The sequence below is a fragment of the Oncorhynchus nerka genome, linkage group LG27, assembly GCF_034236695.1.
Source record: "Oncorhynchus nerka isolate Pitt River linkage group LG27, Oner_Uvic_2.0, whole genome shotgun sequence".
NCBI classification, from domain to species: Eukaryota; Metazoa; Chordata; class Actinopteri; order Salmoniformes; family Salmonidae; genus Oncorhynchus; species Oncorhynchus nerka.
Window position 1 is genome coordinate 53,392,028 of NC_088422.1, and position 25,210 is coordinate 53,417,237.

Sequence of the window (25,210 nt, forward strand, 5' to 3'; positions counted from 1 at the left end):
AACTGTTGAGAAGCCTTTTTGTCCTAGACTTGGCACTCCTGTACCGCTTGCCATGCGATAGTAGAGAGAACCGTCTATTTGTAAGTCGCTCTGGATAAGAGCGTCTGCTAAATGACTTAAATGTAAATGTAAATGACTGGAGTGGCTGGGTCTTTGACAATTTTTAGGGACTTCCTCTGACACCGCCTGGTGTAGAGGTGCTGGATGGCAGGCAGCTTAGCCCCAGTGGCCACCACTTGGCTACCTGCCGCCCCAAAGTTATAGAACAGATCAGAAGCTCTGAACTATCTAGTCAGACCCCAGTCTGACCTACCTACAGGATATGGAAAATTTGCTCTATTAGTTTTTCTCCCGTAGGTTTCCAGAAGGAGAAAGCTTCCACTTCTATGTCAAAGATAATAAAACAAAAACAATATAGTAAATACTACAGTAAAGTCTGCAAAAACACTGCAGTAAATAATAGTGTACTTCAAGCCGCAAAAACACATTTAATTACTATAGTGTATACTATAGTTATTTTACCACAGTCTTTATACTAAAGTAAACTGTACATACTACAGTATACTACAGTAAATACTACACAAAGTATTACAGTATTCACTGTAGTGTTTTTGCTGATTTTACTGTTGTATTCACTGTAGTGCAAAAACACTAAAGTGAATACTATAGTATTTATACAATAGTATACTGTAGTATACCTTCCCCCAAATGACAGTGTATAATGTAGCGACCTGAGTACAACACAACAACCTAGTTGGACTGTTGGACTGACAGTTGTAAGGACTGTAAAGCGAATTCCCCAAGACATTCAGACCACTTGGTGTATTGGTGTATGTTGGACTGACAGTCGCAGGGGCTGAGTTAAGTTCTGGCTACTCTGCTATATATTTTCAAAGTCAACAAAGATTTTCTAAATATAATATTGTAGGCCTCTCATTTCCACTAGAAGACATTAGATGGCATATGCACATTTTGAAATCAATTATTTGAACCAATGAGGAAGATCCCAATGCCCCAGGGCAGTGATTGGGGACACAGCCCTGTGTAGGTCATGATCCCATGGTACGTATGGTTTACAATTAATCCCCCTCCTCCCCCTGTGTAAAAATAGATGTGTTCAGTCAACGTTACCTGAAAATAACGGGAGATTTTTTTTTAAATTATTTTATTAAGAAATGTTAGAAGACTAAGATTGTTGTTTAACGTCTTTCGGATGGGTGGTGATGAAGGTGCCTAAGGTGATGAACTTTCGACAGCAGTTGACTGGAAATTTCTGCAGTTGCTTCCACAACTGCAACTTGAAGTCGGAACCAAAGCATTGTGGGAGACAACCTTTTTATGTTTGTTTTTTTTTAAACGCAAAAGGCACTACAAGCTCATAAATGGTTGATTTCACCACCTATCATTGGCATGTTTAGTGTTTTGGGTCTATGACTATTTAGAGCTTAAATACATATTTATCCTTACAATCTAAATACATTGGCCTACATATGCTGCAAATTTCTAACATAAATAAATACAATATCCAGTTTGCAACGACATAGCTAATGTATTTATCTGTTTGGCCCTGTCCGGGGGTGTCCTCAGATGGGGCCACAGTGTCTCCTGACCCCTCCTGTCTCAGCCTCCAGTATTTATGCTGCAGTAGTTTATGTGTCAGGGGGCTAGGGTCAGTTTGTTATATCTGGAGTACTTCTCCTGTCCTATTCGGTATCCTGTGTGAATCTAAGTGTGCGTTCTCTAATTCTCTCCTTCTCTCTTTCTTTCTCTCTCTCGGAGGACCTGAGCCCTAGGACCATGCCCCAGGGCTACCTGACATGATGACTCCTTGCTGTCCCCAGTCCACCTGGCTGTGCTGCTGCTCCAGTTTCAACTGTTCTGCCTTATTATTATTCGACCATGCTGGTCATTTATGAACATTTGAACATCTTGGCCGTGTTCTGTTATAATCTCCACCCGGCACAGCCAGAAGAGGACTGGCCACCCCACATAAGCTCTCTCTAATTCTCTCTTTCTTTTTCTCTCTCGGAGGACCTGAGCCCTAGGACCGTGCCCCAGGACTACCTGACATGATGACTCCTTGCTGTCCCCAGTCCACCTGACCGTGCTGCTGCTCCAGTTTCAACTGTTCTGCCTTATTATTATTCGACCATGCTGGTCATTTATGAACATTTGAAAATCTTGGCCATGTTCTGTTATAATCTCCACCCGGCACAGCCAGAAGAGGACTGGCCACCCCACATAGCCTGGTTCCTCTCTAGGTTTCTTCCTAGGTTTTGGCCTTTCTAGGGAGTTTTTCCTAGCCACCGTGCTTCTACACCTGCATTGCTTGCTGTTTGGGGTTTTAGGCTGGGTTTCTGTACAGCACATTGAGATATCAGCTGATGTACGAAGGGCTACATAAATAAATTTGATTTGATTTGATTTATCTAGATGTTACTGTAATGTTTTGTCCCATGTTATAGCCTACACTTTCTCTTGTCTGTAATATTGTTCCCCAAACAAATTCAAATTTGTTGATCGTTTATTTTATGTGAATAAAATGTAATACATATTGTAGGATATATGTGTTATTGTAGTGGATTTCTACACTGGGGATTTCTACACTTGCAATTTTGGAGAATTAATCTGTGTCTGGGGAACCGTCCCTTAATGAGCAAGTACCCCAGACACCAGTTGTGGAGTCAATACCAAGCATTTTTGACTGCTTAGCATATTGCTTGGAATATTGTTTACCCAGTAACTTATGTGAACTGATGTACATGTATTGTCTAATACCTTTCTGCACAATGAGTGTTTTGTCCTTCATGTGATTGAATCAAATTCTGTTCTTTACATGCTTACTGACAAAAGCAACAACAGTTGAGAATTAAAGAAATACACTGCAGGCTGTAGTGAGCTGACATGCAATCAATTACCATACAGTAAGAATCTTTGTGGACTGCATTTAATCACATCTATTACAATTCCATGTTGCACAATCACAAATAATAATGAGGAAGGTACAAGGGCATGAAGTAATGGCAAACAACAGAGCATAGCCCATAGGCTGCAAAACACCTATATATATATATATATATATATATATATATATATATATATATATATATATATTTTTTACTAGGCAAGTCAGTTAAGAACAAATTCTTATTTTCAATGACGGCCTAGGAACAGTGGGTTAACTGCCTGTTCAGGGGCAGAACGACAGCTCGGGGATTCGAACTTGCAACCTTTCGGTTACTAGTCCAACGCTCTAACCACTAGGCTACCCTGCCGCCCCATATGTTCTCGTTCTAGTAGCCTATGTACTAACTACCAGGTTATATTTTGAGAAACCATCACAAAAATACAAAACAAGTCTCGTGAATGTTAGAAAGAGCTTGGACTGGTATATAATTTCCTTATCATCAGGATATTCATTCATTGGAACATGTTGATAATGTTCTGCTTTGTGTAGGAAAGGTGAATTTTCGATACCATCAACATCATCGGCAATAACAAAGACAAATGCCAATGTGTGCCATTTTCGTCTGTCCTAGAAACAGCAGAAGTTGTCCGACTTGCTATCGGGCAGATGTACCTCCCTCCACTTTACTCGTTGACTTCCGTCTACCGTCGGCTACTTTCGCCTTACCACTCAAACGTGTGTCCGTTATTTTGAAGGATTCCAAAAATCTTTGACCCAGACGTGCTTAGTTATTCTTGCCTGCTTCTCAAGGTCGTCACTAGATAACACAGCCACTGTCATAAACCTCACCTTTTTCTACAATTTATATTTTTAAAACCTTAACTACACTGCTAACCTAATGCCCAATCCTAACCTTAAATTAAGACCAAAAAGTTCATTTTTGTTTTCATTAATTTTTACGGTATATCCAATGTTTACTTTGTAGCTGTGCTAGCTGATGGAATCTTCTTCACACAGCCGAATCAGGGACGGAAGAGGAAGCGAGACATCCCACTCCCTAAGCTTTTGTGCTGAACCCACGCAGAAATTGAATGTAAATCAGAGAAAATAGATGTTTTAGTGGCAGCTGCAGAGAAGTACTTATGTGTATGGCGTTTTACTGCAGAAGGGTTACAAGGTGTGTTGAACAAAAGAGGCCTGTCCTCCCAGGCAGTAGGCCTGGTGTAGAACCAGTTAAGGTCAAGGTAGTGAAATGGGGTGATACCTTGTTTTTTTGTAGTATTGGTATATACAGTAGGTGTAGGGTTAGTTGGTAGTGTATTATTTTCCTTCATTTTCCCCCTTTTTTATTTTTGTATCACAAAATGTAACGTGATCGACCACACACGACCGCACAGTAGGTGACCTCATGCGCAAATAAAATGTGCGAACGCCACATAATACCAAAGAAGAAGAACGTCATGACGTAAATTCAGAATCTGACAAAAAAACTCACAACAGTTTACTCAGTCCGAGTAATAGTCATAATCATCAAGACAAACTGGAAGAGACGGATGTATCTAAGAATATTACACAGCATGGACTTTATGTAAATATCGTTACAGCAAGATGTGAATTGACCCAGGAGAAAATACCGACTGAGACCAAAGACGACATGTTGGTTCGAAACATGAGAGATGGGACCCCTGTAAGTTAAATTAACGTTACCCACGTTTGGACATCCTTCACAAATATTTAGCTAGCTACTGTAGTCAGCTAGTAACGCGTTAGGTATGGCTATGCCGGAAGTGTCAATAACGTCATTTATAGCCGAAGTTAGCATGTTATTAACTAGCTACTAGCTAGTACGTTAGCTTTCTAGCTAACGTTAGCTATCTCTTCTGTTTTCACTAGATAATATCTCTGCCATTTTGACAATCGTATTTTCACGAGGTTTATGTGTCCATATAGCTACGCATTTTCACATGATTCGATACATACACGTTAGATAGCTTTGTCGCTACATTTTGCGAACTCGTTAGCAATAAAGTTTGCTGTCCGTGCTCTTGAATTCCAATCTGATATGATTAGCTTGGCGAGGGTCGGGGTCATATGAACAGGGTACACATGACAGTAAGTGGCTATATCTATCACAATAACATACATCTGGGTGCCCTAAAATGTATTTATCCAACATAACATTGTAGTAAAGCAAAATGTTTGGTCTGGAGCTATGCATGTAACGTTAGCGAACTAGCAAATCCCATTACTTGGCTTTTTTTTTTTGACTGATAGGACAGCTGAAAATACAACATTTTTGCTTATGGAAAATATATTTCACAGGTGTTTAGGTGTTACAATGATATTCTACACTATACTTGCTTGTTTTGTCACATAAAAAAATAAATAGGCGAACTATTCGAACTTTAGCAACCAGGAAATGGCGACGCGATTTCTGCATAGTGCATTTTTAATTGATACAATCAAGAGGTTTTGGGGCACTGGCCTACACATAATACCCCATAATGTCAAAGTGGGATGATCTTTTTCGAAAATGTTACAAATTAATTAAAAATTACATTGAATATCCCTTTGGACATCGTAAAGTTAATAATTACACATTGGATGGTGTGTCAATATCAATACACCCAGTCACTACAAAGATACAGGCATCCTTCCTACCGCAGTTTCCGGAGAGGACATGAAGCCAATGGTGACTTTAAAACAGAGTTTAATGGCTGTGATGGGAGAAAACTAAGGATGGCTCAACAACACTAGTTATTCTATTTAGCCAAATAGGACATATTCTGTCATTTGTTGGGAGGTTATCGAGCAAGCTTAGCAACGTTGGTAATTTGACGTTTGTTTGACTGTCGTTACAAAGTTTGTATGATTCAAAAACGCTATAGCCTACTCTGGGTGCGTTCTGTGCATCCTGAGCACACTCTGTGGAGATAGCCTAGGCCTACTGCTTAATTGCGCTGAATTAATTGAGGAATATGATAACACTTGGAATTTATGAACAGCCTGTTTCACAATTGTCGATCAAAGTTACTCTATCATTACTAAATATCAGTTTCACTTCCTGCGAAATCTTAACATAGTGGTGTAGCCGGCAATGTGTCGCACCGACAATGTAATTTTGGGAGGTCCCTGTGATAGTGACCGTATCTTGGTTTTAAACACTTTAAATGGGCACTTCTAATTTTTGCTGTATTTCCCGGGTCACTAACCTAACTGACAGAGTGAAAAGAAGGAAGCCTGTACAGAATAAAAATATGCCAAAACATGCATCCTGTTTGCAGCTAAATGGCTCTAAATTAATACAGCAAAAAATGTGGCAAAGCAATTTAATTTTTGTTCTGAATTCAAAGTGTTACTTTTGGGGTAAATCCAATCCAGTACATTACTGACTACCACTCCACATATTTTCAAGCATTGTGGTGGCTGCAGCATGTTATGGGTATGGTTGTAATCGATAAGAACTGTGGAGTTTTTCAAGATAAAAAATAATGGGAGTAGAGCGAAGCACAGGCAAAATCCTAGAGGAAAACTTTGTGGAGTCTGCTTTCCACCAGACACTGGGAGATGAATTCACCTTTTAGCAGGACAATAACCGAAAACACAAGGCCAAATATACACTGGAGTTGTGCATTCGGAAAGTATTCAGACCCCTTCTTCTTTTACACATGTTGTTATGCCCTATTTTAAAATGGCTTAAATACAAATTTCCCCTATTAAATCTACTCACAATACCCCATAATGAAAAAGCAAAAACAGGTTTTTATACATTTTTGCAAATATATAAAACAAAACGAAACAGAAATACCTTATTTACGTAAGTATTCAGACCTTTTGCTATGAGCCTCAAAATTGTGCTCAGGTGCAACCTGTTTCCATTGATCATCCTTGATGTTTCCACAACTTGATTGGAGTCCACCTGGGGTAAATTCAATTGATTGGATATGGTCCCACAGTTGACTATTCAAAGGAATTGTCCGTAGAGCTCAGAGACAGGATTGTGTCAAAGCACAGATCTGGGGAAGGGTACCAAAAAATGTCTGCAGCATTGAAGGTTCCCAAGAACACAGTGGCCTCCATCATTCTTAAATGGAAGAAGTTTGGAACCACCAAGACTCTTCCTAGAGCTGGCCACCCGGCCAAACTGAGCAATCAGGGGAGAAGGGCCTTGGTCAGGCAGGTGGCCAAGAAACCCGATGGTCACTAACAGAGCTCCAGAATTCCTCGTCTGAAGGAAACCTGGCACCATACCTATGGTAAAGCGTGGTGGCAGCATCATGCTGTGGGGATGTTTTTCAGCAGCAGAGACTGGGAGACTAGTCGGGATCGAAGAAAAGATGAACGGTGCAAAGTACAGAGAGATCCTTGATGAAAACCTGCTCAGGACCTCATACTGGGTTGAAGGTTCACCTTCCAACAGGACAATGACCCTAAACACAGCCAAGACACCGCATGAATGTCCTTGAATGGCCCAGACAGAGCCCGGACTTGAACCCGATCCAACATCTCTGGAGTGACCTGAAAATAGCTGTGCAGCGACGCTCTCCATCCAACTTGAGAGTCTGCAGAGAAGAATGGAAGAAACTCCCCAAATACAGATGTGCCAAGCTTGTAGTGCCATACCGACAAAGAATTGATGCTGTAATCGCTGCCAAAGGTGCTTCAACAAAGTACTGAGTAAAGGGTCTGAATACTTATGTAAATGTTTTTATTTGCAATAAATTTGCAAAAATGTCTCAATGTGTTTTTGCTTCGTCATTATGGGATATTGTGAATAGACCAGGGGAGGACCTTCCTCAGTGAATTTCATAAAAATAATGAAACATTTTTAGATAACGATGCTAAATATAGTCACGTCACCAAATAATTTATTAAAACACACTGTTTTGCAATGAAGGTCTACAGTAGCCTTAATTAACAGCACTCTATAGGGTAACACCATGTTGTAGCCAGAGGACAGATAGTTTCCATCCTCCTCTGGGTACATTGACTTCAATAAAAAACCTAGGTGGCTCGTTGTTCTCATCCACTTCCATTCGGGCTGGGCGATACTGTATATCGGATTAATTTGATTTAATTCAAATTGAGTTTTTGAGCTATATTACAAATGTCTGTAGGTTTTGTTGTTTTTCTTTTTTATGAGCGCTTACGTCCACTTGCTCTAATGTATTTTTGGTCTCGTCTCCTTCACTCACTGGGGCGGCAAGTAGTCTAGTGGTTAGAGCGTTGGACTAGTAACCGAAAGGTTGCAAGATCGACTCCCCGAGCTGACAAGGTAAAAATCTGTCGTTTTGCTCCTGAACAAGGCAGTTAACCCACTGTTCCTAGGCTGTCATTGAAAATAAGAATTTGTTCTTAACTGACTTGCCTAGTTAAATTAGGATAAAATAAAACTCCTGTGCTGTGTGCACCTTCTCATTTACATCAGAGATCTGTATATAATGACGAAAGGCACATCTCCGCCCTAACAATGGGAGTCGTTGTCTCAAATGCGGGAAGGCAGGCGTCAAGCTTAGGTCCAAAATAAGCCCACACTCTAAGCCTCTTCCCCTGCCTCTCACACCAAAGTTGAGAGTTCACATCTTCCTCTTTCACCAGGGTTGCCATGTTCACGTTTTTCCTGCCAAATTGGGATACGTTCAAAATGTATTGGTTGCAGGTTTTTGGGCTACTTCTAAGTTGCACTGCGGCCGCCATTTTTGTGTGTGTGTGTGTGTGTGTGTGTGTTGAGAGAACATGCAGCTTAGTCCACTATTGGCTGAGTCATGTGAGTGAGAGGAGACAAAGCAGCACACATGCTCGGCAACTTTTTACCAGTTGTAGGTAGACTATTTAACTTGTCATTATGCGCAAGTGGAAACTTGAAATGGAAGTTATGGAACTCCCTCGCTTGCTTCTGTTATGGGGAAAAGTCCTCAATGAATATATTTTCATCTGTTGGCCATCAAGTAGCCTACCTGGAGCTGACAAACAGATTGAATAAATAGCCTATAACTTCAGTGTATTCTAGTTGTAGCCTTGTGTTATGCAATTATTAATGGCCACATTTAGTTAATCAAATTGGAAGTTATCAAAGCTGTATCGCAATTGCCAGTCAGTGGTTAGAATGCATTAGATTGATGGTAACAGACAGTCAGTCAGATTTAGGCCCCAGGTTTAAAAAAAATAAAATAAAAAGTTTTAAAAAAGAGAATAATAATAACAACAATAAACACGGGCTGTTGACAAGCATATTCCGTTCATAAACATATTATTCATATTTAATTCAGTGATTGAAATTATGACCCCATTCTCAGTAGCCTATTCCAGCAGGCTATTGGGAAACACAAGCACTTCTTATCTCGAAATCGCCAAACTATTCATGTTCAAATAAATTAGTCTGTAACTTTGAACTAAGCAAGCTGCTAAATCGTTCAGATGACATCTTGCCTACGTTAGGCTACTATAGACTGAAGATGTAGGCCAATCAGGGGCTATAGGCTACTTGCATCTATCTAAGCAAACCATGGCAAAGTTGAAGTATCGGCTGCCTTCGATACTGTGAACCATCAGATCCTCCTCTCCACCCTCTCCGAGTTGGGCATCTCCGGCGCGGCCCACGCTTGGATTGCGTCCTACCTGACAGGTCGCTCCTACCAGGTGGCGTGGCGAGAATCCGTCTCCACACCACGTGCTCTCACCACTGGTGTCCCCCAGGGCTCTGTTCTAGGCCCTCTCCTATTCTCGCTATACACCAAGTCACTTGGCTCTGTCATAACCTCACATGGTCTCTCCTATCATTGCTATGCAGACGACACACAATTAATCTTCTCCTTTCCCCCTTCTGATGACCAGGTGGTGAATCGCATCTCTGCATGTCTGGCAGACATATCAGTGTGGATGACGGATCACCACCTCAAGCTGAACCTCGGCAAGACGGAGCTGCTCTTCCTCCCGGGGAAGGACTGCCCGTTCCATGATCTCGCCATCACGGTTGACAACTCCATTGTGTCCTCCTCCCAGAGCGCTAAGAACCTTGGCGTGATCCTGGACAACACCCTGTCGTTCTCAACTAACATCAAGGCGGTGGCCCGTTCCTGTAGGTTCATGCTCTACAACATCCGCAGAGTACGACCCTGCCTCACACAGGAAGCGGCGCAGGTCCTAATCCAGGCACTTGTCATCTCCCGTCTGGATTACTGCAACTCGCTGTTGGCTGGGTTCCCTGCCTGTGCCATTAAACCCCTACAACTCATCCAGAACGCCGCAGCCCGTCTGGTGTTCAACCTTCCCAAGTTCTCTCACGTCACCCCGCTCCTCCGCTCTCTCCACTGGCTTCCAGTTGAAGCTCGCATCCGCTACAAGACCATGGTGCTTGCCTACGGAGCTGTGAGGGGAACGGCACCTCAGTACCTCCAGGCTCTGATCAGGCCCTACACCCAAACAAGGGCACTGCGTTCATCCACCTCTGGCCTGCTCGCCTCCCTACCACTGAGGAAGTACAGTTCCCGCTCAGCCCAGTCAAAACTGTTCGCTGCTCTGGCCCCCCAATGGTGGAACAAACTCCCTCACGACGCCAGGACAGCGGAGTCAATCACCACCTTCCGGAGACACCTGAAACCCCACCTCTTTAAGGAATACCTAGGATAGGATAAAGTAATCCCTCTCACCCCCCCTTAAAAGATTTAGATGCACTACTGTTCCACTGGATGTCATAAGGTGAATGCACCAATTTGTAAGTCGCTCTGGATAAGAGCGTCTGCTAAATGACTTAAATGTAAATGTAATACGGGAGTTGTAGCGATGAGAGAAGATAGTAACTACTAATAATTGGATACTACAAAATTGGGGAGAAAAAGGGGGTAAAAGAAAAAAAAACAAAAAAACAAACAAACATCTGGTGAAAGTGCAGAGAGCCACATCAAATAACAGAAATACTCATCATAAACATTGATAAAAGATACAAGTGTTAAACATACGAATACAGAAACTTCTCCTTAAGCCTTTATTACAGCAAAGTTAAAAAGAATCGCTTTCATTTAATGAACGCAATTTCCGAAATGGAAAGGTTTATTTATTGTTTACTTTAATTATTCAAAAGTCTCTCTATTTTTATAAGTTTTGCACCTGTGTTCTTACTTAATATTAACATATACCATTTCAGTAGCATATGTCTTGTGATGGACTGTCATCCCCACAGCCTCCATGGTGGATTAGTCCACTCAGAGAGGCAGGAATCAGACTGGTTTCTTGTTCACCATGATAAAAAATATGTACTGTCAAATATCTGGACTCATAGAATCACAGTGAAGACATCAAAACTCTGAAATAACACCGATGGAATCATATAGTTACCAAAAAAAGTATTTAACAAATCTAAATATACTTTATATTTGAGATACTTTGCCTTGACAGCTTTGCACACTCTTGGCTTTCTCTCAACCAGCTTCACCTGGAATGCTTTTCCAACAGTCTTGAAGGAGTTTCCACATATGCTGAGCACTTTTTGACTGCTTTTCCTTCACTCTGCGGTTCAACTCATCCAAACCATCTCAATTGGGTTTAGGTCGGGTGATTGTGGAGGCCAGGTTGTCTGATGCAGCACTCAACCACTCTCCTTCTTGGTCAAATAGCCCTTACGCAGCCTGGAGGTGTGTTGGGTCATTGTGCTGTTGAAAAACAGATAGTCTCACTAAGCTCAAACCAGATGGGATGGCATACTGCTGCAGAATGCTGTGGTAGCCATGCTGGTTAATTGTGCCTTAAATTCTAAATACGTTTCTGACAGTGTCAAAAGCGAAGCACCCCCACACCATAAACACCACCTCCATGCTTCACGGTGGGAACCACACATGCGGAGATCATCCTTTCACCTACTCTGCGTCTTACTAAGAAGACACAGCGGTTAGAACCAAACATCTTAAATTTGGACTCATCAGACCAAAGGAAAGATTTCCACCAGTCTAATGTCCATTGGTCGTGTTTGTTGGCACTAGCAAGTATCTTCTTATTATTGGTGTCCTTTAGTAGTGTTTTCTTTGCAGCAATTTGGCCTTATTCACACAGTCTCCTCTGAACAGCTGATGTTGCAATGTGTCTGTTACTTGAACTCTGTGAAGCATTTCCTTGGCTGCAATTTCTGAGGTGCAGTTAACTCTAATGAACTTAGCCTCTGCAGCAGAGGTAACTCTGGGTCTTCCTTTCCTGTGGTGGTCCTCATGAGAGACAGTTTCATCTTAGCACTTGATGGTTTTTGCCACTGCACTTGAAGAAACTTTCAAAGTTCTTGAATATTTCCGGATTGACTGACCTTCATATCTTAAAGATATGATGCATGGTCGTTTCTCTTTCCTTATTTGAGCAGTTCTTGTCATAATATGAACTTGGTTTAAATAGGGCTATCTTCTGTATACCACCCCTGCCTTGTCACAAAACTCATTGGCTCAAATGTATTAAGAGAAGGAAAGAAATTAACTTAACAAGGCACACCTGTTTCAATTTGAATTTCGTCACCCATTGAGGAAAAGGAATTGCAATCTTGATATTGATTTATCATTTGCCCATTTGCATTTCCAATTGAGTTTCGACAGGTAACTCCTTCCATTAATATTAATCAGAATCAAGCAATAGGAAGCTTTAAGAGTCTACGTAACTAACTTCCATTAATTCTGAGGTCCCGAGTTTCCGACATGACCTGAATGCGGCAGTAGTCCCCCTATTGTAGCATCTCCCCACGTTAACATATTTTCACTTTTAAAACAACAAGGAAGGGTGTGGCAAGTTCTTGCTCAATGTTGTTATTACAGATCAGGCACTGCTATTTTGCACCGTGGAATGTCCTAAACCGCCTCTGTCACTATCTTCCCATTGCAGCACACCACCGGCCGTGCCAAGGTGTCCCATGCAGTTGTGGTCATCTTTCTAGAGTTCTTTGCTTGGGGGCTGCTTACAACACCAATGCTGACTGTAAGTAAACACACCAGACACCCAAGTTTTAAGTTTGATATTTTATTAGTCATTTTAACACAGGAGACAGTTTTATTACTCATCCTTGAGCTGTTTCTACCTGTGGTAAATTCAATTGATTGGACATGATTTGGAAAGGCACACACCTGTCTATATAACGTCCAATAGTTGACAGTGCATGTCAGCCAAAACCAAGCCATGAGGTCAAATTAATTTTCCCTATAGCTCCGAAACAGGTTTGTGTCAAGGCACAGATCTGTGGAAGGGTACCAAAACATTTCTGCAGCATTGAAGGTCCCCAAGAACACAGTGGCCTCCATCATTCTTAAATGGAATAAGTTTGGAACCACCAAGACTCTTAGAGCTGGCCGCCCGGCCAAACTGAGAAATCGGGGAAGAAGGGCCTTGGTCAAGGAGGTGACCAAGAACCCGATGGTCACTCTGACAGAGCTCCAGAGTTCCTTTGTGGAGATGGGAGAACATTCCAGAAGGACAACCATCTCTGCAGCACTCCCCCAATCAGGCCTTTATGGTAGAGTGGCCAGACTGAAGCCACTCCCTATGACAGCCCACTTGGAGTTTGCCAAAAGTTACCTAAAGGACTTTCAGACCATGAGAAACAAGATTCTCTAGTCTGATGACTTCTCAGGACCGAGGGAAAGATGAATGGAGCAAAGTACAGAGAGATCCTTGATGAAAGCCTGCTCAGGACCTCAGACTGGGGAAGAGGTTCACCTTCCAACAGAACAATGACCCTAAGCACACAGCCAAGCCAAGCCAACACAGGAGTGGCTTCTGGACAAGTCTCAATGTCCTTGAGTGGCCCAGCCAGAGCCCAGACTTGAACCCGAATGAACATCTCTGGAGTGACCTGAAAATAGCTGTGTGATGCTCCCCATCCAACCTGACAGAGCTTGAGAGGATCTGCAGAAAACAATGGGAGAAACTCCCCAAATACAGGTGTGCCAAGCTTTTAACGTCATACCCAAGAAGACTCTAGGCTGTAATCACTGCCAAAGGTGTTTCAACAAAGTACTGACAAAGGGTCTGAATACATATGTACATGTGATATTTCAGTTTAAAAAATGTCTAACAAACTGTTTTGCTTTGACATTATGGGGTATTGTGTAGATTGATAATAAAAATATATATTTTTAGAATAAGGCTGTAATGAAACAAAATCTGGAAAAAGTCAAGGGGTCTGAATACTTTCCGAATGCACTGTAAATAGGTAGGTGCTACCAAATGTCATTATTGGTGAGTTTGGACATTTACATGTGAATGTGAACGAGAGACATTGTGCAAATGAACAGTACTGGCTATGGAGCAGCATGTGTACATGCTGTGTCTGTGTGAAGTCTGGAGTTGTTAGGGCAATGGGTCTGCCTGGAGAAGCTGGCGAAAGAGCAGACAGGCCGAGAACGGAAAGGAGAAAAAATGCAAGGAAATCAAAAGGCAATTCATCCAAAGGGCTTTGACTTCTCAAACACGACAGAAAGCCCAAACAATATGATGCCCCGTCACCTTATTAATTCAGCCACTTACTTAGATAACTAGAAAGTTGAACTTAAGGGTTGCTTAAATGTAGAATTCTTTGTTTTTCACACTGGGAAAAAAAGTTAACGCATAAATATCTTTCTTCTCGGCATCAGACAACTTTGTGCTTTTTTTGCACTTCTCCACTGGGATGAGAATTCAAAAACGGGCATTCTATCAGCAGACAGCGCTCTGACTGATGTGTAGCTACTTTTCTCTGGTACTTTTCGAGGTGTGGCCAGCCAACTTTTCTCCGGTAAAATGCAAGCCGGCTACATTCTTTCTGCGATCAACTGAAATATGATGGCCGAGCATTGATTTAGCAAAAAAATACCTTGCTTTTTCATTCTAAGCTAATTTAGCCTACTTTCAGCCAAATAGCGTTGCACTTCTGTTGTCATCTGATGAAAATGACTATTTTCTGCCAATTGTGTTGCACTAAAGTACTTTCTGTAATGGAAAACTATAGTTGCACGTCCCTGAACAGTCTCTTGAAGCAAAAAAATAAAAGACTTTCAATATAAAACGCAACTGCTGTCAATAAACAGCTGTACTCATCTGCTTCTGCTTTCTCCAGTGCTATTTACAAACAAACACGTGACTGGCTCAAATGTTCTGGGGAACTACGGTATGCTTCATAATGTGACAGGTGAAATGGAGAACGCAATCTGCTTTATCTTCTAACATTGCACAAGTTGACTGCAGGTATTTACTTAAAAAGTAGCTAATAATGTTAAAATGTATAGAAAAACATGTAATAAATAGTTTTACCGGTATTGAAAAACCATCCCGTGGCTATTTTCAAATACCTTGGTATACAGTATACCACCCAAGCCTAGTGTTCACCAACCGCTGGCGGTAGTTAGCGGAGCAATTCCGGTACCAGGCTGCGATGCAACTGGTCAGGATGCTCTCGATGGTGCAGCGGTAGTATTTGGAGAGGACCCGGGGTGGCATGCCACATTTCTTCAGCCTGCCTTAGGAAGTAAATGTGCTGTTGCACCCTCGACGAGTGGTGGTGTTGGTCCATGTCAAGTCCTCTTTGATGTGGATGCTGGCCCACGTGTTAAGAGTCTGTATGGAGGAGGGTCTGTTGCTATTCCTCACAACCTGTGTTCTGCCCATCAGGAATTCCAGCGTCCAGTTTTAGAGGGTAGTGTCCAGAGTCGGGACTGACCTTAGAGGGAACAATCGTGTTGAATGCTGAACTGTAGTCAATGAACAGCATTCTCACATAGGTGTTCCTCTTGTTCAGATGTGTTAGGGCTGTATGAATAATGGTTGTAATGACATCTTCCGTGGATCTGTTGGAGCGGTAGGCAAATTGGAGTGAGTCCAGTGTGCCTGGCATGCTGGCCTTGATGTGAGCCATGACCAGCCTCTTGAAGCACTTCATGATGACCGGTGAGTGCGACTGGGCGATAGTCATTTGCGCATGTCAGCTTGTTTTTCTTGGGCACTGGGATGATGGTGGTCTCCTTGAAGCAAGTGGGGGGACTACAGCATGGGACAGGGACAGGTTGAAGATGGCAGAGAAGACGCCCCCTGGTCAGCGCACACTCTTGAGGATGTGGCCAGTGATGCCATCTGGGCCGGCGGCTTTGTGTATTCACTCATGAGAGTTCCTCACGTCAGACTCGGAGAGCAAAAACATCTGGTTCCGGAGCAGCGAGAGCCTTCCAGGATTGCTCAGTATTGTCTGCCTCGAAGAGTGCATAGATTGTGTTAATCTTATCTGAGAGGGGGGCACCACACAACTGGATTTGCCTTTGTAGTCCGTGATAGCCTGTATTCCTTGCCACATGCGTTGCCAGTCTGAGTTGTCAAACATCAATTTAAAATTTGAGTTTGTAGTGTCTTTTTGCATCCCTAAAGGATTTGTAGAGCTCGTTCATCATGCTTGCCTTGTACGCCTGTGAGAGGATTCTTGCTGGCCAATCTTCTTGTACGATTCGCTGAGTGCTGCCTTGATGTTTGCTTGTAGCTATATGTACGCAGCTGTGCTAATAACGCATGTGAATTCCCTCAGCATATCGTGGGGTCTGAATTTTAGCACCAAAAACTCCAGGTAGGGTGAACAGGAGCTTGAGATGTTTTTAACTTCGGTACACCATGAACTGTTGACGAGGAAGCCTATGCCTCCCCCTACTCTTACCAGAAGCCTGCGTTCAATCAATACGGAAAATTGAAAAGTTGTCTGGTTGAATAACAGAGTCAAGTGAATTGTCCATATGCCATGTCTCTGTAAAAACCAAGACTCAGCATTCCCTGATGTCCCTCTACAATTTGAAGCCTTGCTCGGAGTTCACAAAGTTAATTTTCCAGCGATTGGACATTAGTCATCAGGATGCTAAAAAGAGGAGGCCATGTAGCCTGTCTTTTCAGCTTTGCTTGGAGTCCCCCTTTCGTTCTTCTTCTTCGTCATCGACATTGCCTTCTGTCGTCTCGGCCAGGAGCAACAGGTAAGCCAGCTGTGCGAGACATTTATTATTCCAGATCTGGGAGGCTGAGCGATAAGTCTGTAGCTTCTGATTCATGATCCAGAAGTTTGTCGCTCGTAGGAAATTATTGCACAAACATTCTGAGCAAACAGTCATAATTAATGCAAAAAATACCAATGAATAAAAGCAAAGTCGAGCAGGAAACGGCAAGACGTGCGCCCTCCTCAGTGCCCCAAAGGTCATGAATAAATGACAGCATTATCTGTAGAGACTTTGCAAATGACCTAACAAGGGTATTTATATTGTCTCATTCCTCTGTCCTCCAGGTTCTTCATGAAACATTCCCCCAGCACACATTTCTCATGAATGGTCTGATTCAAGGTGTTAAGGTAAGAGGCATTTCCATTTGGGTTGCTTTTAAGAATCAATGTTTACTATATATTTTTTAATTAGGAACTTTTATTTCAAAGTTGCGATGAGAGGATATTTGGTCACTATGCTCACTTTGAGAGGTGCAGGGGGGAAAACCTGTTTGTCAAGTTTCTACTAGGCATCGTCTTTTCGCCTATCTGGTTTGTTCAGATCAGCATTAGTCAATGGTGAAAAGAGCTCAGTATTACAGCATTGTAATATAACTTATTTTCATGTATGACATAGAGATGGTTGTCAGTCAAAATCACAGAGGATTGAGCTTGCCTGGTAACCCATGATCGTCTTTGTGCTGCATTTACTACCCACAGCAAGACCCCATGTTACTATACTTCAGTTAGCTATGTCACACTCTTTATGTGCTTAGGTGAGCAATTTTAACACTGGTAATGTAGCTCTTTCACACCTACATTGAGTTGTGTCAAACGCCTTCCCATATAGGTCTCGTGCTTGATGCATTTTTGGCGTAGCATTGTGATGACATTTTACCCACCCCCCCTGTGTCGTGTGTAGGGGTTGCTGTCTTTCCTGAGTGCCCCTCTGATAGGTGCCTTATCAGATGTTTGGGGCAGGAAGTCCTTCCTGCTGGTTACAGTGTTCTTCACCTGTGCCCCAATCCCCCTAATGAGGATAAGCCCATGGTAAGAGGCACCGGTAGACATAGCACCCTTTGTGCTCAGTCACATGCTTCTCATGTGAGTGATCTCTACAGCGCTCTCCGTGGCTTCTGACTGCGAACCTGCTGGGAACAAGGGTTGTATGTGTGCAATGGGAAAATCTCAATTGCATACTCTGCGTGTCCTCTCTCTTCGCATCCTTCTCAAAACCTATTGGATGAGAAAGCCATAGGTCCCTCCCCTCTGATCTTCTCCTCCAATGGGTTTTGAGAAGGAAGAAAGAAGAGAGGAAGCTAGGAGTATGAAATTGAGATTCTCCCTATGTGTTTTCTGCTGATGCTTACCTTCTCACCTGAGACAAATGTGTCTTTGCTGCTGAATTTAAACAACTTTGTTTTCAACATTGTTTTCAACTATACATTTCTATCAGTGTTGAATATATGTGACATTTCCTCTGTTTTGAGTAAGATTTTTACTTTTGAATGTCTCTCTACAGGTGGTATTTTGCCATGATATCAGTCTCTGGTGTCTTCGCTGTGACTTTCTCTGTAATATTTGCATATGTTGCTGACATCACTGAAGAACATGAAAGAAGCACCGCATATGGACTGGTAATGGCTCTTGTCTGTCTTAAAGCCTTATCCCCCACCACCCTTATGACTTACATGTTAAAGAGGATCAAATAAATTAACACACAAATGTTGAGGATGTTCCACCTTCTGCTTCAGGTGTCAGCAACGTTTGCCGCCAGTTTGGTCACGAGTCCCGCCATCGGTGCCTACCTTTCTGCAAATTACGGCGACAGTTTGGTGGTGCTAGTGGCCACTATCATCGCAGTGGTGGATATCGCCTTTGTCCTTTTGGTTGTGCCAGAATCTCTCCCAGACAAAATGAGACTGACGTCCTGGGGGTCGCCTATCTCCTGGGAGCAAGCTGACCCCTTTGCTGTGAGTGACATTGACATAACCTTACCCAAATTGAATGAACTGTTATACCGTATGTACATATACAATGCAAAAGAAGGCAATTAGCTCTGTAAAATGGGCATTTTGCGGAGTAAAAAATTGAAGGGCTGCATACGTCTGCGTATTTTGGCTACGCAGGATCGTCATTTTGCATTCTTGCGTATGTTGGTTGGGTACAAATTAGCCTCAAGTCTTACAGCTGTTCAATATGTTTAGAATTTCACTGTGATACTGAATGTTGACCACTTGGTTTTTCTTCCTCCCCATGTCATTTGTCCAGTCTCTTAGGCGAGTGGGAAAGGACCCGACAGTGTTGCTTATATGTGTCACAGTGTTCCTGTCCTACTTGCCAGAGGCAGGCCAGTACTCCAGTTTCTTCCTCTACCTGCGACAGGTGCGACTGGTTATAAGTCAATTATAAGCATCATGGGAAGTCTTAAGTCATTCTAGCATTGTTATCAATCATTATGTAATGTTATCTGACCAGTGTTGCCAACAATTTTGCGGTGAGTTTCACTATTGGCTCCTTGATTTGTCGCTAGAAGTCTCTAGATGTTTTGCCATTTCTGTGACGAGGTCACAGCACATATTTGGCTTGCTGCGGCATAGCTGCAGTCCCCGTTTTCGCACCCTCTCTCGCCGCACATCCTCTCCCCATGTGCTTCTCAGCTGGTGTGTGTGTCGTTGCTGTGAATCCAACTCTCGTTTGCGGCAGAATTTAGTGTGCAAAGCCCTCATGTCAAAACTTCCCAAAGGCACCCTGAAAAGTAGCTGAATTTGTCACTAGAACCAATAAAAGTCACTGGAGTGGTCTGAACTTGCATAGGATTAGCAACAAAGTCACTCAATTGGCAACATTGCATCTGCCTTGTCTAAATTAATTGGATATGGGGAGGGTGACGTGTATACTTAACTTTTATCCACGCTGTGTAATATGAGATGCACTGTGCTTTGCGTTCCTTTTCAGGTTATTGAATTCTCGCCTGCGGCAATTGCTGCTTTTATAGCAATGGTCGGGATCCTCTCTATTATCGCTCAGGTATTTTGTTGCTATATTAGTATTTCCTCTATTCATCAACTGTGAAAAGTGTCACTATTTACGATGTTCCACGTCAATATTTACCTCAGTACACTATTAAAAGATAATGAAGAATACAATATTTTGGATTTACTGTAATTTTTCCTCTCCCCTTTTCTTTTAACAGACATTGCTCTTAACCTATTTTATGAGAACTATTGGAAATAAAAACACAGTGTTACTTGGACTGGGGTTTCAGCTGTTCCAGTTAGCCTGGTATGGCTTTGGATCAGAACCATGGTAAGTTTGTGTTTGATACACAGCCAAAATGATATCTCATATGTGCTAGAATACATAGGGTTGGTCTTTTAGTCTTTAGTGCTGTCCAGCTGTCCAAGTGTTGGCACCGCGTCAGTGTGGAGGGGATTTGTCCATTGTCCGTGTGAAATAGCTCTAACCCCACTGTGGGACCTCCTGCCTTTCAGGATGATGTGGGCTGCGGGTACAGTCGCAGCCATGTCCAGTATCACCTTCCCTGCAGTCAGTGCTTTGGTGTCCCGGATAGCAGCCTCTGATCAGCAAGGTAAGACAACACTAGTCTCCTCTCTGTGCCTCTACCTTTTCCCCTCCACACATTGCCCTTACACGGAGCTGCAGAGGTCACTGCCACTGACCAACTAAAGAGCAACAGCTGACATATGACAACTGATTCAAGCCTTGGTCTATGTAATCTCTACCTTGTTCTCCCTTTCACCATAACAGGCATTATGCTTTTTATACCCTTTCTACCTGAGGTGTCTGAAAGGAGGTGAATTGTGAGTTTATCTGTGCCGTCAGAGTAAAATCTGGTTTTGTTACGCTTACAGGATGTGTCCAGGGAATGATTACGGGTATCAGAGGCCTATGCAATGGGCTGGGTCCAGCTCTGTACGGCTTCATATTCTTCCTGTTCAACGTGGAGCTGAACGAGCTTGACCCTATAACAGGAAGAAACAAAAGCACATCTCAGGAGCCCAGTGAGGTACAGAGCCCAGAATACGCTTACATCTTTAATTTCATGGCTGTGTAACTCTGAGATCATATGAGTACAGCTGTGATGTGATAGTCAGTTTGCTTTAGGCCCTTAGAGCACAAAAAACCCTTCTGTTGGCTAAAAAACAGTAGTTTTATTTTATGGAGTTGGATTAGAAAAACAAAAAGTTATCCCATTAAGAGAAGCTTCTTCTACTTTTTGATGATGGTTAAAATAATCATTATCAAAGTAAAACCTATCATCAATACATACACTGCATTACAAAAGTATTCAGACCCCTTCCCTTTTTCCATATTTGGTTATGTAAAAGCCTTATTCTAGAATGGATTAAATAAATAAAAAATCCTGATCAATCTACACACACTACCCCATAATGAAAAAGCAAAAGCAGAAATACCGTATTTACATAAGTATTCAAACCCTTTGCTATGAGACTTGAAGTTGAGCTCAGGGGCATCTTGTTTCTATTGATCATCCTTGAAATGTCCACCTGTGGCAAATTCAATTGATTGGACATGATTTGGAAAGGAACACACATGTCTATATACGGTCCCAAAGTTGACAGTGCATGGTCAGAGCAAAACCCAAGCCATGAGGTCAAAGGAATTGTCCATAGAGCTCCAAGAGGATTGTGTCAGCACAGATCTAGGGAAGGGTACCAACACATTTCTGCAGCATTGAAGGTCCCCAAGAACACAGTGGCCTCCATAATTCTTAAATGGAAGAAGTTTGGAACCACCAAGACTATTCCTAGAGCTGGCTGCCCGGCCAAACTGTGCAGAGAGGTGACCAAGAACCCAACGGTCACTCTGACAGAGCTCCAGAGTTTCTCTGGGGAAATGGTTGTCCTTCTGGAAGGTTATCCCATCTCTGCAGCACTGCACCAATCAGGCCTTTATGGTTGAGTGGCCAGACGGAAGTCACTCCTCAGTAAAAGATGCATGACAAGCCCGCTTGGAGTTTGCCAAAAGGCATCTAAAGACTCTGACCATGAGAAACAAGATTCTCTGGTCAGATGAAACCAAGATTGAACTCTTTGACCTGAATGCCAAGCGTCACGTCTGGAGGAAACCTGGCACCATCCCTACGGTGAAACATGGTGGTGGCAGCATCATGCTGTGAAGATGTTTTTCAGCGGCAGGCGCTGGGAGACTAGTCAGGATTGAGGCAAAGTACAGAGAGATCCTTGAAAACCTGCTGCAGAGCGCTCAGGATCTCAGACTGGCTTGAAGGTTCACCTTCCAACAGGACAACGATCCTAAGCACACAGCCAAGACAAAGCAGGAGTGGCTAGAGGACAAGTCTCTGAATGTCCTTGAGTGGCCCAGCCAGAGCCCGGACTTGAACCCAATCGAACATCTCTGGAGCGACCTGAAAATATCTATGCAGCGACGCTCCCCATCCAACCTGACAGAGCTTGAGAGGAGGATCTGCAGAGAAGAATGGGAGAAAGTCCCCAAATACAGGTGTGCCAAGCTTGTTGCGTCATACCCAAGAAGACTCGAAGCTGTAATCGCTGCCAAAGGTGCTTCAACAAAGTACTGAGTAAAGGGTCTGAATACTTATGTAAAAGTGTAAGTTTTATTTGATACATTTGCAAAAAATATAATCCTGTTTTTGCTTTGTCATTATGGGGTATTGTGTGTTGATTGATGAGGGGGGGGAAACAATTCAATCCATTTTAGAATAACACTGTAACGTAACACAATGTGGAAAAGATCAAGGGGTCTGAATACTTAACGACAGTATTGTACATGTAAGCGGTTCATTTTGGTAACCGTTATTGTGAATTTTCTTTCAGAAACCGACCATTCCCGGTCCGCCCTTCCTGTTCGGAGCCTGTTTAGTGTTGCTGGCTCTCCTTGTGGCCATCTTCATCCCTGACCACCACAGTATGGCAGTGAAGACCTACACGGACACGCGCAAAATCAGCACCAGCAACAACCTCCAGAGTTTAAACCCCCTGCCTGCCAGCGAAGAGGACATAGAGCCTCTCCTGCAGGACAGCAGCATGTGACTGTCTGAAAGAGACTCCAACATGAGCCCCCCTAATGGCCCCTAAACTACAACCTCAACCAGCAGCAGCCGACATGGAGCCATGCCGGGTATATCCTTCAACCACGTTGAACACAGTTCTGTTTCTATGATTAGGGATCGGTCTTTTGTCCAGCGAGATGGTTTTATCGTTTACTGTGATTTTACATTGCGACAAGGACAGAAACACTTCTTAATGCACCGGGTTGAGTGACAATGTGTTTTGGTGTCAAACATTGGCCTAGACAGTGTTTGTGGAGTTGAAGAGATGACCGTAAGCTCTGCTGGTTTCTCATATGCTTAAAGAACTCCCCTCCTATTAATGGGTTTAAAATGCCAATCAATGCCCACTCCAGCTTTATGTTAATAAAATATTGACCTGTATCTCATCAAAGTTACTGTGCAATCTAGATTGTAAACGGATTGGTGTATAGTTAGGTAAATACACTACATGACAAAGTATGTGGACACCTGCTCTTAGACCATCTCATTCCAAAATCATGGGCATTAATGTGAAAGTCACTGAGCTCTTCAGTAAGGACATTCTACAGCCAATGTTTGTCTATGGAGATTGCATGGCGGTGTGCTTGATTTTATACACCTATCAGCAACGGGTGTGGCTGAAATAGTCGTATCCACTAATTTGAAGGGGTGTCCACATGCTTTTGTGTATATATAGTGTATGCACCTTAAAGGTGATGCAATTTATTATAAATGCTGTGCCATATATATTTTTTTTTTTTTTTGCCTTTTGTCATGCATTGTTGAATCAGCCGAGTGAGACTTGACTTGGACTTGAATGTTACAGAAATAGTTGCTGAAAGAGTTGAACATGACATTCCAAATATGCCTATCCACCCTACAAATCCCAACCTGAGTATATTGTCAGCTACCTCAAATTTTTACCTCTTCATAAGATGTAAATTAAAGACAAATCTTGGCCCCCTGATTTGGTATAGCTTCTCATAACCTATAAAAACTAAATCATCACTTTTACAGGAACTGTTACCTTTTACATCTGAGTGTTAGTTCTTGTGTTGCATAAAGGTCTGGTGGGATTGTGGCTACCCGTGACGTATTAATGGATTAACTTGAGACCCACAGTACAGTTGTACTCCTCAGTTTTTAACTTGAGACTTTAACATTTTAACTGCCAATCCTGAATTGATATTAAAACCGTGATAATGGCATATTGTGGTACTTTAAAAATGTATTTTCAGAGTACAGTTGTTTGGCCTCATAACTATTGCAACTAGTTGGAAAGTGCTTTTTTGTGGTATGGTACAGGTAACTGTCAAAATAAAGGATACACTTGAGTAAATGAGGGTTCTGGCCATTCTGTTATGGTGCATTTTCCTGGTATGGTTTAGTTCCACTCGACCCCTTTAGAGGACAAGGTAAACACCAATGAATACACAGCCATTGAGTGATCACCTTCAACCTATGGTGAATCCTTTCTGTCCTGATGGAAGTGGTCTCTTCTAGGATGACAATGCCCCCATCCACGGCACGAATGGTCACTGAATTTTTTGCTGAGCATGAAAACGATTTAAACCATATACCATGGCCTTCTGTTACCAGATCTCAACCCAAACTAACACTTATGGGAGATTCTGGAGCGGAGCGTGAGACCACGTTTTCCACCACCAACAAAGCACCAAATTATGGATTTTCTCGTGGAAGACTGTTGTCTCATGTAGTTCCAGACAGTTGTAGAATCTATTGTATGCCAAGGTGCACTGAAGCTGTTCTGGCGTGGTGACCCAATGACCTATTAAGACACTTTGTTGGTGTTTCCTTTATTTTAGCGGTTTCCTATTATGACCCCAGACTGAATGGAGACCAAGATGTTGCTCTGTCAGATCTGAAGATTTTTTAAATGTTGCTCTCTCAAAGATAGTTGGTGTAAAAAAACACAATACAACCTATATTTTTGCATACAATCATAACTAACCTGTAAAAGTGGAATTTAGTGTTACATTTTCCATGTTGTGTACTGTATTAATTTTGCCAGCAGGTTTGAATCTAACTTATGACATATCTCATGTTGATGAAACGGTATGAATCTGTTCAATAACTTATGTAAGACCCAAGTCTTGGACTTTCGTAATGCAGCACTTTGTATATTTTAAGAACAAGGTTAATATATTTAGCCATTGTTATTGCTAAAGAAAACGATTCAATTATGCAGTTAAAATACTTATTTCTACATGAACGAGTCATTTACTCAACTCTTGCAGTGTAAATTATGCATTCATTTGCTGAGTACTGCACCTTAATTTCA

The 25,210-nt window shown here is 42.4% G+C and overlaps 1 protein-coding gene across 2 annotated transcripts; it reads left to right on the forward strand.

Annotated features, from left to right (window-relative positions):
- The first annotated feature begins 4,466 nt into the window (after positions 1-4,466).
- On the forward strand, positions 4,467-24,247 carry mfsd14bb (major facilitator superfamily domain containing 14Bb). 2 transcript variants are annotated; one of them, XM_029638635.2, is made up of 12 exons: positions 4,467-4,595; positions 12,761-12,853; positions 17,157-17,219; positions 17,773-17,900; positions 18,373-18,487; positions 18,605-18,823; positions 19,122-19,235; positions 19,809-19,880; positions 20,047-20,159; positions 20,345-20,442; positions 20,726-20,880; positions 22,694-24,247. In XM_029638635.2, the coding sequence occupies exons 1-12, from the start codon at positions 4,563-4,565 to the stop codon at positions 22,907-22,909; spliced, it is 1,419 nt and encodes a 472-aa protein (XP_029494495.1). In that variant the 5' UTR covers positions 4,467-4,562; the 3' UTR covers positions 22,910-24,247. The 2 variants fall into 2 exon arrangements, with proteins under 2 accessions (XP_029494495.1, XP_029494497.1); XM_029638637.2 differs by lacking the exon at positions 4,467-4,595 and adding an exon at positions 4,924-5,020.
- Positions 24,248-25,210: the final 963 nt, after the last annotated feature.

Bases quoted from the DNA above. Each gene is read 5' to 3' on its own strand.
- mfsd14bb (XM_029638635.2), top strand. From the start codon at position 4,563: ATGTTGGTTCGAAACATGAGAGATGGGACCCCT. The intron at 18,488-18,604 runs GTAATGGCTCTT...CTTCTGCTTCAG, and splicing joins GAAGCACCGCATATGGACTG to GTGTCAGCAACGTTTGCCGC. The intron at 18,824-19,121 runs GTGAGTGACATT...TCATTTGTCCAG, and splicing joins AGCAAGCTGACCCCTTTGCT to TCTCTTAGGCGAGTGGGAAA.